This window comes from Amblyomma mixtum, chromosome 3, assembly GCF_055824585.1.
Source record: "Amblyomma mixtum isolate Tamu chromosome 3, ASM5582458v1, whole genome shotgun sequence".
Classification (NCBI taxonomy): Eukaryota; Metazoa; Arthropoda; class Arachnida; order Ixodida; family Ixodidae; genus Amblyomma; species Amblyomma mixtum.
In genome coordinates this window covers 240,847,951-240,861,101 of record NC_143014.1, presented here as the reverse complement: position 1 = coordinate 240,861,101, position 13,151 = coordinate 240,847,951, and the positions used below count along the sequence as shown (strand labels likewise).

The following is a 13,151-nucleotide window of genomic DNA, read 5'->3' as shown; positions in this document are numbered from 1 at the left end:
TCAGCAGAAAGGCAAAGCGTCATAGCTGCCTTATTTACACGACAGAACGGTCAAACAAAAATACTGCCATGCGCTCGCAGCACGAACGGCAGACACAGCGAGAATGTTTTGCAGTTTTGATTGTAGCTACGTAGCGCTGCTTCGTAAGCACAAGAGGTCTAACGCTTTCGCAGCAACGCAGTGTGCAGCCATTCCGCTAGATTCAGTAGTAACACGTCACTTTCAGCAGATAGAGATAAGTGAACAGACCCTTCGAATTACTCACCTCTTCAAAAACGGCACTTCGGCCGTCGCCATCGCGGACGTCGGCACCCACAGCACGGCTCTTGGACTCACCCGCTTGTCAAGTAATTGCACCCTCTCATAGGTTTATATCCTTTAATTCCTTGGCCTGCCAGCAAACCTAAGCCGTGCACAAGGTGGGCCTCGATACCGGTGAATTCAACGCGCGGCAGCAGTCCTGTACGTCTCACACTGCGCCGGCGCCTCCGCTTTCTTACAGGCCGACATTTTCACAAAGTGGAACCTTTTGAGCGTGGCCGCTCTTTTCTGCTTCACGCAGTTCCCGGAACATCCTCTCAGTAACGCGGTGTTACGGGCCGGACAGTAATTATTTATGGCGAGACGCGAAATACACTCACATTTCACACATCATCGGCTATTTAACGCTGCGGCTGGCTGCGGCGGCCGCGCGCGACCACCAACATGGTGAATGCCGCGCCGGCCGCTAGCGCCCCTTGCGGATGGCGTCATGTGAATACCTCCTATACTGCTTAATGCACGAATCGCAAGCTAGTGTGGAATAGTTCATATTCAAAGTATGCACGGTTAAGTGATTAAAACAACCTTGCTTGAAGCATCTGCGTGCCTATTGCTACTTTGGATTCATGATGGGCAAGTGCTGCCGCTTTATGAGGATCATGTTTGAGTGCATTATGGGAATAGGTCAGGATGCTCCCCTGCATATGTGGAGCAGAACATTGCTATAAGAAAGCAGTAGCGAGAATTTTTGAACAGGAGCCTCGTTATCCCGGGACTGTATAGTTGCCTAAGGGTCCTGAGTGTTTTTCTTCTGCTCAATTTGTTGCTTGTTGCCTGATATGTACTTTATTTTTACCTCCTTTCAAGGATGGTAATGCCTTCCAAGATGCTGTCTTCAATGAAACAATCGAAGTAGTGGAAATCGATGAAGAACTTGATGGAAAGACGTAAGTGATTAATTTTAGTGCGAATTCACTACTTCACTAGCAATTCTGTACAGGCAGTATTTGTCTGAAGCCTCTCAGATACCTTACGGAATAATATTGCCGCAACTGGGTTTTGAACCCACTTCGGAACAAACAGATCCGCTTCGCTGGCCACTGCATGAGAGCACTGTGCTGTGGCCACAACCGATCACGCCTTGTGTTTTACTGCCGCACTTTCGCGCTAGGCATTGCATGTGGTCCCCTTCATTAACTTCCATCTGTGTGCAAAAAACACTATAAGCCTCCGACCCTACGAAATCTGCTGGTAGGCCTGATTTTGAGACAGTCACGAAAGGAAAGGAAAGATGCATAATTGGTTCTCCCTGGCTCAGTGGAAATGTCATTCGTGTTTGGAGCTATGTGGCGGTAGTGAGTGAGGTGTGCGCTGCATGCTTTGGCAGAAACGCAGCAGTGGAGCAAAATGTGTCAAAGGAGGCAGAGACTTGGCATTGGCAGCGTTGCAGACTCCGATGATATTGAGGAAAGTAAAGGTGCATGACTGGCTCCCTGGGTCAGTGGGTACCTTAATCGCGCCTTTAGGTATGTGGCGGTGGTGTCCACTTCAAAAGAAAAAAAAAACTGCTTTTGCACAATATTCTGTGGTCAGCACTACTAAACTACCGACCAAAATTATTTCGTGAAGCCCGAGAAGAAAGGAAGCGTAACCATAGTTATTGTTCTAGGTTGGTTCAGCAGCAGTGTGTTCAGGATGGCTTGGCTTAATTTTAAACGTCCCCTGAAGTTGAACCAACGTTCGGTTCAAAAAGTGTCAAAGTAGTAGCTATTTATTCGCATAATGAATGCACCCCATTTTTTTTTTGCATGCAGTCTGCTACTGGTGGGAAGTGTTAGCCGCTGCCTTTTCTTAAACACCAGCAAGTACGCATATAATATAAGGCGCCAGCCATTGATTGTAAAGACTACTATGTCTCACCCTGCAGAACGACCGGTCTATAAGAATGATTTGCCGGGTGTCTAACAACCAGAACAATCCACACCTGGTCGCAAAGAATTCCTCTTTTCAGTGTGCCATACTGAGGATTGTTGGAACTTGTAGGAGTTTTGCTTTGCGCTGAGTGCTGAGAGCCGTGTTAAAGTGAACTAGAGTTGCTCTCTTTAGGCAGCATGTTGGGCTCCTAAGTGTGTTGGAAACTGTGCTCTCTGGCATGAAAACTATGCTGAAGGGTGCGTTTGTTTCATTTTCAAAAAGAGCCGTGCCGGATGCAGTAGTTATTTATATCAGCCTACTTTTTCGTCCACTTTTTACCGCCTCTTATTCTGAATATTTCACTTTGCGTAATGAACACACGGCCCAAATTTTTGTTTGTTTTTATTTTTATTTTTTCGGAAAAAAATGTGTGTTCATTATGTGAGTAAATGTGGTAATATGGCTATAGGTAGGGATGCTTTTGTCTCTCTTCTGAGCATTTATATGTTAGAAATATTTACTCTACAAAGCTATTTGCGACATCCAGAGAAGCTGTTATTGATATGGCATGAGTGTTCAAGAAACTTGTGCAACAATAATGAGCATATTCTGCTGCAGAATGGGACAAATGCCTTAATGTTATGAGTACAAAATGAACATGGGTGAGAGTGAAGCCTCAGTTCTCAAGCAGATGTTTCAAGCAAGAGGACTTGTCTTCATCTGGGCTTACGAGCGAGATATTATGAAGAACTGTTTGCTGTGAAACAACACACTCACCTGTGCCAGGAAATGTTCGTACTGCACAGAATTCATTTGCACGATCTTTTTTGATGCAGGCACAAAAGTGGCTGCTAGTTAAAAGCTAAGTGATCGACCTGAAAAGGCACCAAGGACCACTCCACGCTAATTTTGGTCACAATAAAAATTCTGTGCCTCTTTCTAGCCGTATTGATAATATGTAATAGCAAATGACTTTTATTGCTGCAAAAATTGTGTTTATAAAGATTTTCCTGCCACTCGATTCAAGCTTGTGACATCTGCACTGAAAAAGTGTCTTTGATCACCATTTCCAAGTGAGTGGAAGTACAGCCTATAGCCTCCGAGATCCGCACAATCATGACAACAAAGGTCTGCATTTAAAGAAACAAATGGTGACTGCAGCAGGCATCCAGGAGGAGCCAGAGGGCCTCACATCTGCATGATGACAGCTGCGACAAATTCTGCTGAACCGTCACTGGAGCAAAAAGACACTTTTCGAGGCGCTTGTGCATAATTTCGTGCTTGATGGCTGTTTGTCACGGTTGCAAACGTCAAGTGTTCTCACTCTCATGCTGTGGAAAAACCTCTTGCACGAAGTACCGTATAAACGAGTGTAAGGGCCGCAGCCGTGTACGGGCCGCACCCTGTTTTCCCGAAGCAAATATTTTGTATTGAAATCCATGTAACAGCCGCACCCGGACTTTCGATCACCCATGTGACGATAGCCTTCTAAATGCTTGTGCCGTGGCCTGCGATCAGCTCTGCCTGCGAGCAACTGTTGGCGGCCCAATGGTTGGCAAATAGGCCCTCGAATCCGGAAAAAAAAGTGCGGCCTGTTGAGATGGGCGTCATCGAGTCTCGCTTCGAAGCAGCCGGCACACATGTCTTTCCTGGTGGCTCCGAGCAACTCGAGGGTGGTGGTCCCCAGGCCTGCCGTCATGGACCGCACGTAGAGGGCCCAGGTGACAGCTGATTCCAATTACCGTTTACACCGACGGCTCAGTGAACCCTATATCTTCTTCTGGCTCCGTCGTCATACCCGCAAGCACTACAGAAATTAGTGTTAGGACAGGTCACCGCACTTCTTCGACGGGTGCAGAACTCACCGCTCTTCGTGTCGCCATTGAGTGCATCAGTCAGCAGCGCCCTCAGCGGTGGTCTATTTTCACCGATTCGAAAGCTGCCCTCCAAGGCTTACAAGCTGCTCTTCGCCGTGGAGCCCATGAACAACTGGTCGCAGAAATTCGACAGCTACATCACTCTGCCATCAACAAAGGGCATGACATTATCTACCAATGGCTACCGGGGCACAGCGGCATAGCAGGTAATCACCGCGCGGATGAGGTCGCGCGAACTGCGCACGACGACGGCGATTTTGTATCGATCCCCATTTCGAGATCGGATGCAGCGAGCAGGCTTCGCGCACTTGCGCGGGACATCACGCTTGCCGCGTGGAATTCCGGCCAATTTTGCAATTCCCGTTTACAATCCTTGGACCCAGACCTGAAGCTCCGGCTACCATCAGGCCTACCACGACGAGAAGAAACTTTGCTGTGTCACCTCTGGCTTGGTGTAGCGTTCACCAATCACTACTCATTCTTAATCGGTATGGCTGATAGTCCTGCATGTTCCATCTGCAGGCAAGACGAGACCATAACCCACATTCTTTGTGACTGCCCTGCCTACACCACCGAAAGGCAATCTCTCAGCCGTGCGCTGGAGCGCCTAGATACACGCCCTTTCACGGAAATGAAGATTCTCGGCCCCTGGCCGCGGCGGTCGTCGGCGGAGAAGGCCTGCAAGGCACTGCTCCGCTTCTTGAGAACTTCTGGCCTGCATGATAGGCTGTGACTTTAACGAACAGTGACGTTTTATAGTGACTTCAATTTTCTGTTACTCCTTTCTCTTTCTTTTTTTTTTATCCCCTCACCCCCTTCCCCCCGTGTAGGGTAGCAAACCGATTATTATTTCGGTTAACCTCCCTGCCTTTCCTCTTCTATATCCTCCTCCTCCTCCTCCTCCTCCAATTACCGAGTTTGCCCGGTTGGAGTGCAGGACCAAAACGAAGGGGCTAAAGTTTAAGCAAAACCAGACTGCCTTTCCGAAGTGTCTGCACGTGTCGAGCACCGCCGTGACCGTGCCGGGGAACAAAGGGCCTCGTTTCTTATGGCTGTTCGGCATGCCAAGCACTGCAACGAGCTGGCGGGCATCATCCCCAACCCTCGCGATCATGTCCAGGGACGAGGGACCACTTTCCGGCCTTTTCGTGACCTCGCGTTCCGGACTTGAGCGGCGGGTGTCATTTGATGAAGAACAGATGTCGGTGACCCGCGGCAACCTTCGGCTGGCCAGAAACCATCACCTGCCGCAGTCGACGCTACCTCGTTGGCAACCTTCTTTCCCTCAGACTCAACACACGATGGGGGCGTGACCATAAGTGCGGTGGTGTGTTGGTGTGCACAAGTTAAAGCTCTAGGCCCCTCCCACCCCGGAGTGGGCGTCCTCAACCTAGGGAATTTAGGGAACGAGAACAGTATCAGTGATGTGATAGCTGCGCCAATTGCGCCGATGTGCGCCAAAAGGCAAAACCTGCTACATCCTGCTACATTTTTGTTATTCTGTGCCAAAGCTGCGCCAAACGCATATTTTCACATTCAAACGCGTATTCTAATCATTTTTAAATAAAAGTTCCAGTGAATTCCTTGTTGTCCATTTATAACTGCTGTCCTATAGGGGCTTGGCGGCTATAACACAGGGCTGATCTATACTTGGTCGCATAAAAGATTACATGACACTGAAGTTCTAAAATTAGTTATTTGGGCCAACATATGATGTTTCACAATTGCCTCTAATTTAATTAAATTATTGCCAAAACCACGATCTGATTATGAGGCACGCCGTAGTGGGGGACTCCAGAAATGGACCACCAGGGGTTCTTTAATATGCACCTAAATCTGAGTACACGGGTGTTTTTGCATTTTGCTCGCATCGAAATGCCCCTAACATCCTATTGAACAGCACCTTTTTGTTCCCAAAGGTTTCCTCCTTATTTTACTATTTTACTTCTCACAAAGTCAATTTTTTCACTTGGCAATGAGCCTTGAGCTGCTCCAAAAGCTTCTTTCCCTGCTCCAAAATTCCCTTTTGGCTGCTCCAAAAAGCTGCTCCAAAATGGCTTCAGCCAATCACATCACTGCAGTATAAAACTCGACAACAAATGCGGCATAGTCGTCTCACTTCTGTTCACTTGGCTTGTAAAAATGTAAATAAACCCACTCGTAATCTTCCTTCCGTCACTCAACTCATTGACTCGACAGCACTCCTGTCTGCGGTGGTGGGAACGGGTGTCGACTTGACCGTGGTTCCATCAAGCAGCGGCAGCTGCTAGCAGCGACTCTTAACCCCCATTCTGCCAACAGGCCCTGACATGCGTTTATACGGTGACTGCTGTAATAATGTAATGACAGTCGGCGAGCTGAAGACACTGTGCCAGGAGACTAAGGTTGGCGAGGTGGCAGGGCCTCTTGGTCTCCAGTCTGCACACACTGTGTGTCCAAAGCAGCGGAGCAATATTGCCAATATGTGCTGTTGAAGACATTTTAGCTAACTCCGCTTATACTAGCCATGCTTGAAATAAGTTGCTGACAATTGTGCAAAGCCTTTGACATTTCTGTTATTTCAACTTTCTGGCTTTTGCAAATTAGCTTGCATGCAGCTGCGAACCCTGTTGGTAGCACTAAGCTAGAATATGCACTCTTTTCTCTGCTGTTTGATTTTATTTACAGAAGAGGCCAGCCAGTAAGCAAAAGGTGGAAATGGGTACTACAAATTCCAGTGATGTGGACTGTGATTGGCTCCCCAAGGAAACTCGTGACCTGAGTGAGTGGAGGTTTTTTGTGCAGTTGTGTAGCCCTAAAATGGTTCACCCACTGCAGTAATATGAGGTTTTGCATGGTGGCACTGCTTTCACACCAAGTTTCTCTCTTGTTTCGTTATTGTAAAAGCAACATGCAGCGTGCCCGCAGTTCAACTCTCTGTGTTGCGAATGCTGTCTCGCTAAGCTGAATGTTGTGTGCATATAGCGTCGCATCAGGTGGCTGTAGCTACTTCTTCGACAATGGCCTTAGTTTTGTTGTTTTTGTGCTACAGTTATTGGAACTGCTGTAGTTTACCCAACATGTAAGCGACAAGAAATACAGCATTGATTTGAGTGCTGTGCCAGTTCCACCGAGAGGTCAACCCTGCTACTTGCTGCTGAATTTTGGCAAAATGTATTGAAGTTATTCCCACCTTCTTTGTGAGATTACCGTTCCTCCATGCTAAGCCCACGATCACCACTCTCTAACATAAAAAAATGATGTGCATGCAAAGAAAGAAATTTTGTTCTCTCAGGCATTGGATGCAGTTCTCTTAAGGGGGGACGAGTGTCTTAAAACTGACCTTTTCATTTATGGCTTGAATCATGAAATTTTGCACACAGATGCGTTTTTCTCTTCTGATTCTAAAAATGTAGTCATAATTGAGCTGGTGGACTTCCATCAAAAGTTATCTTAAATTCTAGAGTGTAATTAGATAATTTCTTATGCAGCGTTAATGAACTTTCTCACTGCATTTTGTTGATTTTAATTCATTGATAGCCAGCGAATTCCCATACCCGATGACATTCTTCCTTTTTTTGTTTAGGCCACATATAAATAGGAATTTACAATTAGCTTAACAAGTTGCAGCGTCAAATACTGCGGCCTTTTACTCTTGACATCCCTTTAAAAGTAAACAAAGAATGTCACCAGGTATGGGAACTCTCTGGTTATCAATTCATGTAAATAAATGGAACAAAACGCAATGAGAACATTCATAAAAGCTACATAAGAAATTACCTAATTACATTCTAGACTTTGTAAGATTTAAGACCACCAGCTCAATTATGATTACGTATTTGAAATCAGAAGAGAAAAATACATCTGTGTGCAAAATTTCATGAGACTATATCCATAAATAAAAAAGTTAGTTAAGACCCTCGTCCCCCCTTAACCACAGAGCAAAGTGGAACTTATTTATTTATTTATTTATTTATTATTCCTCAAAGGTCCCTTTCGGGACATAACATGAGGGGTGGGGATAACACGGCAAAAAAATATATATATTAATAAGAAAATGGACAAAAATTACATTGGTGAATGGGCTTCCTCGATGGTGTTCTTGAAAAGACGGTGAATCATGATGGTGGCCACTTCAGCAGGGAGGTTATTCCAGTCACGGGCAGTCTTTAAGAAAAATGATTGCTGGAATGTGGTGGTATGGGCACATTCAGGGTAAACAGCGTTCGGGTGGTTATGGCGGGAAATGCGATGGACACGTGGAATTAATTGGTTGGCTTCTGTAAAGTTGTGGAAGAATTTATGAAATAAGCAGAGACGTGCTGTGTTCCGACGGGTGACTAGCGTAGGCAATTGCAATCGTGATTTTAGACCTGAGATGCTGGTATGATAGGAGTAGTCAGATGAGATGAACCTCGCGGCACGATTCTGAACAGACTCAATGGTATTAATTAGGTTAGTCTGATGGGGATCCCAGACAGAGTTAGCATGTTCAAGTTTAGGTCTGACGAAAGTCTTGTAAGCGAGCGATTTGAGAGAACTTGGTGCTAGAGCAAGGTTGCGCCGAAGATACCCAAGGACACTGTTTGCGGAGTTAGTTATGTTGGTGATATGGAGAGTCCAAGTTAGATCACGAGAGATATGGACGCCTTATAACTTATAATTCGGCACATAAAAATTGGCTCACTCTAGCTGTTGTTCAAGCCGTATTTAGCTACCACATTGAGGCAGTATCCTCGACTGTCACACAGTTACTGTCACAAAGCGGCTTTTCCATAAATTTTTGATGCAATGAGTTGTGAAAATGTTGAAAAATCTGAGTTTTAAAACACCTATATAGTAGACACTCTTGATGCTAAAGCCGTTGGGGTTCCTTTGGGACTGTACTGCTGCCACACCGTACAGAGTGCTTGGGTGTTATCAGATGATGGTGTATTGAGGGCAACTCATAATTCGTTGCATGTGCTTTCTCTCTCTTTTCACCATCCTCGTCCCCCCCGCCCCCTTTATTTTTTCTTTTTAAAATCTTGGCTCTCAGTGTTTCGTATCTACTAAGATACAGTACAGCTTGGGTTTTGAGTAATGAAGTAAAACGAGTAACTTGTTACATTGCTTGCATGCATGCAGACCGGTCACCAAAGAGGTCACCACGTCAGTCACCAAGGCCACGACGACTCAAGAGGGGCACTGGATCAGGAGAGGAGTAGTGAGCCATCGAAGTTATGACTGTTGCCCGTGACACTCATGCTGAGCACCACATCGCATCACAGTCATATCGTTGCATCTACTGCCACAGGCATCCTCTTTGAGCGCTGAAATAAGTTACGTCCAGTCATCGCTGTGGGAGTGGTTCTTCATAATTTTGTTGTATTAAATTTTGGTCCTGACATTGGCTGGACAGCAGCCTGGTTGGAGTCAGGAGCTGCAGTGGGCTGTGATAGGCCACTATAATAAAGAACTTTTTTTTTACTTTTGTTTTCTTGTGTAATCACCTGTACTTGTCCTTTTTGGCATCAAGGTGCACCTCCACTGCATGTGTAGGATAGGGCTACTTATTCCATATGACTGGAATTTTATGGGCCTTCATTTGTCATCCAGGTAATTTTTCATAACATTACAGTGCTTAAGTAGAATCTTGATGATACGAATTTAGCGGGGCCCTGGAGAATATTCCTATCATCCTGATTTGGGTGATCAAAAGCAAGCCAAGTTGAACATGAGAATGAAAGACAGTTTATTTGGCTCAATTATTCTCTGTCTAAAAAGGTGGTAATTTTTGTTTTGCACCTTCTTGGCTTTGATTTCCCTGATAAGCCCAGCCTGGAAAGCATAAAACCGTGCCACAGTTTCATCTCTCGCACTGCCGGCTCTTGCGGTACGGTGCAGAACATCGAGGGTGTTGAGAGTTTCTGCCCCCAATGACAATGGGTCACACTCTTCTTCATTGCTGTCCAGTGACGACAGTTCATTTGTTCCATCAATCGTCTTCAATGTTCCTCAGCCCGCTGGTTGCAATGTTGTCCGAGGTGACGAAGTCGTGAGAAGCTTGAATGTACAGCATACCCCAGCTTTCAGTAGCCAAATCCTCGTCGGACTCTTTGTCAATCAGCAGTGCGACCGGTGCCGTTGTAAATCCACATTTGCTGTGGTAGTTTGCGATTGTATTTGTGCTCACAGTGTCCCAAGACATGGCCAGAAAATGAGCATCAAAGAGACTAGTCTGTAGATTCTTATCTCTGTGATTGATCTTTGCGGAACCAATCTCTCGGAGACCAACCTGGCGGCCCCACGCGCGTTCCAGCTCATGTGTGCGGGTGGCAGTTGTGCGTTCGTATCGTCTGTGCCAGCCTGAAAAACTTTCCGTACAATCCCGAATCGTAACGTATTCTGTACATACTAGACCATCCGAGACACTTTCTAAATTCAGATCAATCGTAATCGTATCATCTAGATTCTAATTATTTTGAACGTGTCTAGCTTTTATGCGGCGATAAAGGAAATAATGCAAGCTTTGTGGATGCAAGGTAATTGATATGCACCTGGTGAAGTAGTCGTTTTTGTAAGGTGCTGTACAGTGTGTGTTGGTGCACCAGTGTACTATTTTTTAATTTTACTGAGGACTAAAAAAAGGTTTTGCTTAGAGGCTTGTTTCACATGATGGTTTGTAACGTTCTAGTTACAGACAGGTTCACCTCATTCTGTGTGAACTGGTGTAAATACACAAATGTTTTGAGCACTTTTGCTAAGCTGTCGAACAAAGGATGTGATATGGAAAGGAGGTACAGTTGTTGAGAAGTTTAGCAGGGTCTCCAGAACAGATTGGGGCTTGTCACACTGCCCCTTCTTTCATACTCTTCCTAACCCTTCCCTGATGGAGCATTACCTTTCGAAACAGACCTTTGAGGGTTACTGGAGCCTTGGTATTTGAAACAATGTGCACCATATGTGCATCAAAAGACTTCAGTGCTGGTAGGTTGTGAATGGCTGGCTAGAATCAATTGCCATACAATCTCGTGTGAAAGCTGCACTCAAGTATGGACCGCACTCTGTACCAGATAATTGGGAAAAATATAGTTATATGTTTTTTTTATTTGTCTATGGGACACACCTTCAAAAGTTCACACCTGGATTTTTAAAAAATTGTGGCCATTAAAAGAGAGTATATGGTAGCTGTGCTAACATAACTATAGGTTCAGTAATTTTTCTCTGTATACAGATGAGATGATTCTATGAAATATTGCACCCGTTGCTTATCCCTTTCAGGCGCCATTTTTGCTTTGACTGAAATCACTTATTTTTTTCACCTAAGTAGTATATTCAGGCTTCAAGAAAGGGAATTTGTTTGTTTTCAAGCATGAAAGCCCATCAGTAAAGTTTTTACATTCATGTGGAGAATTCCATACAAAGTCTCAGATTTGTTAGAAATAGTACCATCGAAATGTTCTCGGGTGTCAGGTAAACATCCTAGGGATCGCTGAATCACTTTGTGTTTCGAAGATTCACATTGCGCTCGAAACTGAGGAAAAACAACCAATATTTTGACTCACGGCAAAATCTGTCTGCACAAAAACGCCGTACAAAGTGCTACCTAGCTCAATGTCATGTGAAATATTACTTACTGCGTTCGCTACATGGTATCAAAAAACAGCTTGTTTACAACAAGAAGGGTGCTCAATTTGTCTGAAATAACGAAATCACTGCTAAGTGCTTCAGTTTCTCAGAAAAAGCTGCAAGTCTGCCGCGCACTCAATTGTGTACAAAGCGCCTGAAAGGGTTATGAGGCACGCATATTGGCAGTCACGTAGGCATTATACCAAGAAAAAACTACGACATTCAAATATTCTGTCCTGCGACCACATGACCATATAGAAAGTGCGGCCGGAGGCTGCAGTTCACTGCCGACGATCGTACGAGACCAACGTTCGTGTACAGGAATCTGCCTTCGGCTCTACGCGGCGGCACGACCATGCTCGTCGTAGAATGCTTTGATCAGGAAGCATGTTGAACGTTAACGTTGATTGGCGTGATGCATACCGATCTCAGCTTAAGATTCTGATGCAATCACCACTTCGCGAGGCACCGGCATCGACTTCGCGTTCGAGAACATATGCCATGCACAGTGCACGAAGTAAGGCACGTCCATATGCTACTACGATCGCAAGGCGATGCTACTGTCGACCAACTGCAGGGATCTGCCGTCGCCGGAGCCCATGTTGCGACGGCGACGAACAAGATGCAACGTGCTTCAGGTACCCATCGGACGACGACTACGCCATATCCCGGCTATGAGGTGGAGTTTCGCGCCTTCGAATCCGATGAAGAAATGTGGCAACATCATGGTGCTGCTCGGAAAAGTACTCTAATCGCTCGGTAACGTGGTGTCATCGAGAACACTACTCTAATGAGAACTGCGCAAATAAAACTCGGCTGAGAGATAGCAAGATGGCCGGCTCGTCGTCTTGCGTTGTCGCGACGCCATCAGCAGCAACATTACACTCGAAAACACAGAAGCACTAAACTCCAAAACATTTCTTCGTAGCGACAGGTAATGTACTTATACGCATTGCGTATACAGTGCCCCCGTAAGTATACACTCGCATCCCCATAATCCCGAGGACTGCAGTTCACCGTGTTCAGCTACGCGGCGCCTGAAATTAGTTCGCCGAATCGTGCACCGATCTTGTTCGATTACGAGCAGCATCAAAAAGAGCTTTTTTTCGTTTCGATTGTAGGTAAAAGGTAATACGTGCTACGGTTACAAGCAGTACCGTAAAAACGGCGGTCTTCATTTGACACTCCAAGCCTTACAAAAACAACCCACGGTGTAATTGTGAATGATTCTTTTTTTGGATTGAGTATAAGGGCTCGTATGCCCACCACGTCACTTTTTGTATTGAATATAAGGGCACTTATGCCCACCATTTCACAAAAATTCTCACATAAGTACTCGTATGCCCACCATTTCTGCCTTATTAAGCAGCCTCAGGTCACTCACTGCAGCTAACCTCGAACCGGAAGCTGCAACCTGTCAGCACCACACCCACCATGACCACACTGAAGTAGCCAGTGTGGTTGAAATACGGTTTAGTTTTTTATTTTGCATTGCATTCAAAGAATCAC

General features: G+C 45.6%; 1 protein-coding gene across 1 annotated transcript in view; it reads left to right on the top strand.

Annotated features, from left to right (window-relative positions):
- The window catches only part of LOC149354158 (translocon-associated protein subunit alpha-like), a 35,222-nt gene extending 25,722 nt beyond the window's left edge, over positions 1-9,500 (top strand). Inside the window, exons 6-8 of the mRNA XM_089575940.1 lie at positions 1,129-1,208; positions 6,720-6,813; positions 9,159-9,500. Coding sequence (XP_089432066.1) covers positions 1,129-1,208; positions 6,720-6,813 — 174 coding nt within the window. The 3' untranslated portion in view covers positions 9,159-9,500. The remainder of the gene's footprint in view (positions 1-1,128; positions 1,209-6,719; positions 6,814-9,158) is intronic.
- The last annotated feature ends 3,651 nt before the right edge of the window (positions 9,501-13,151 follow it).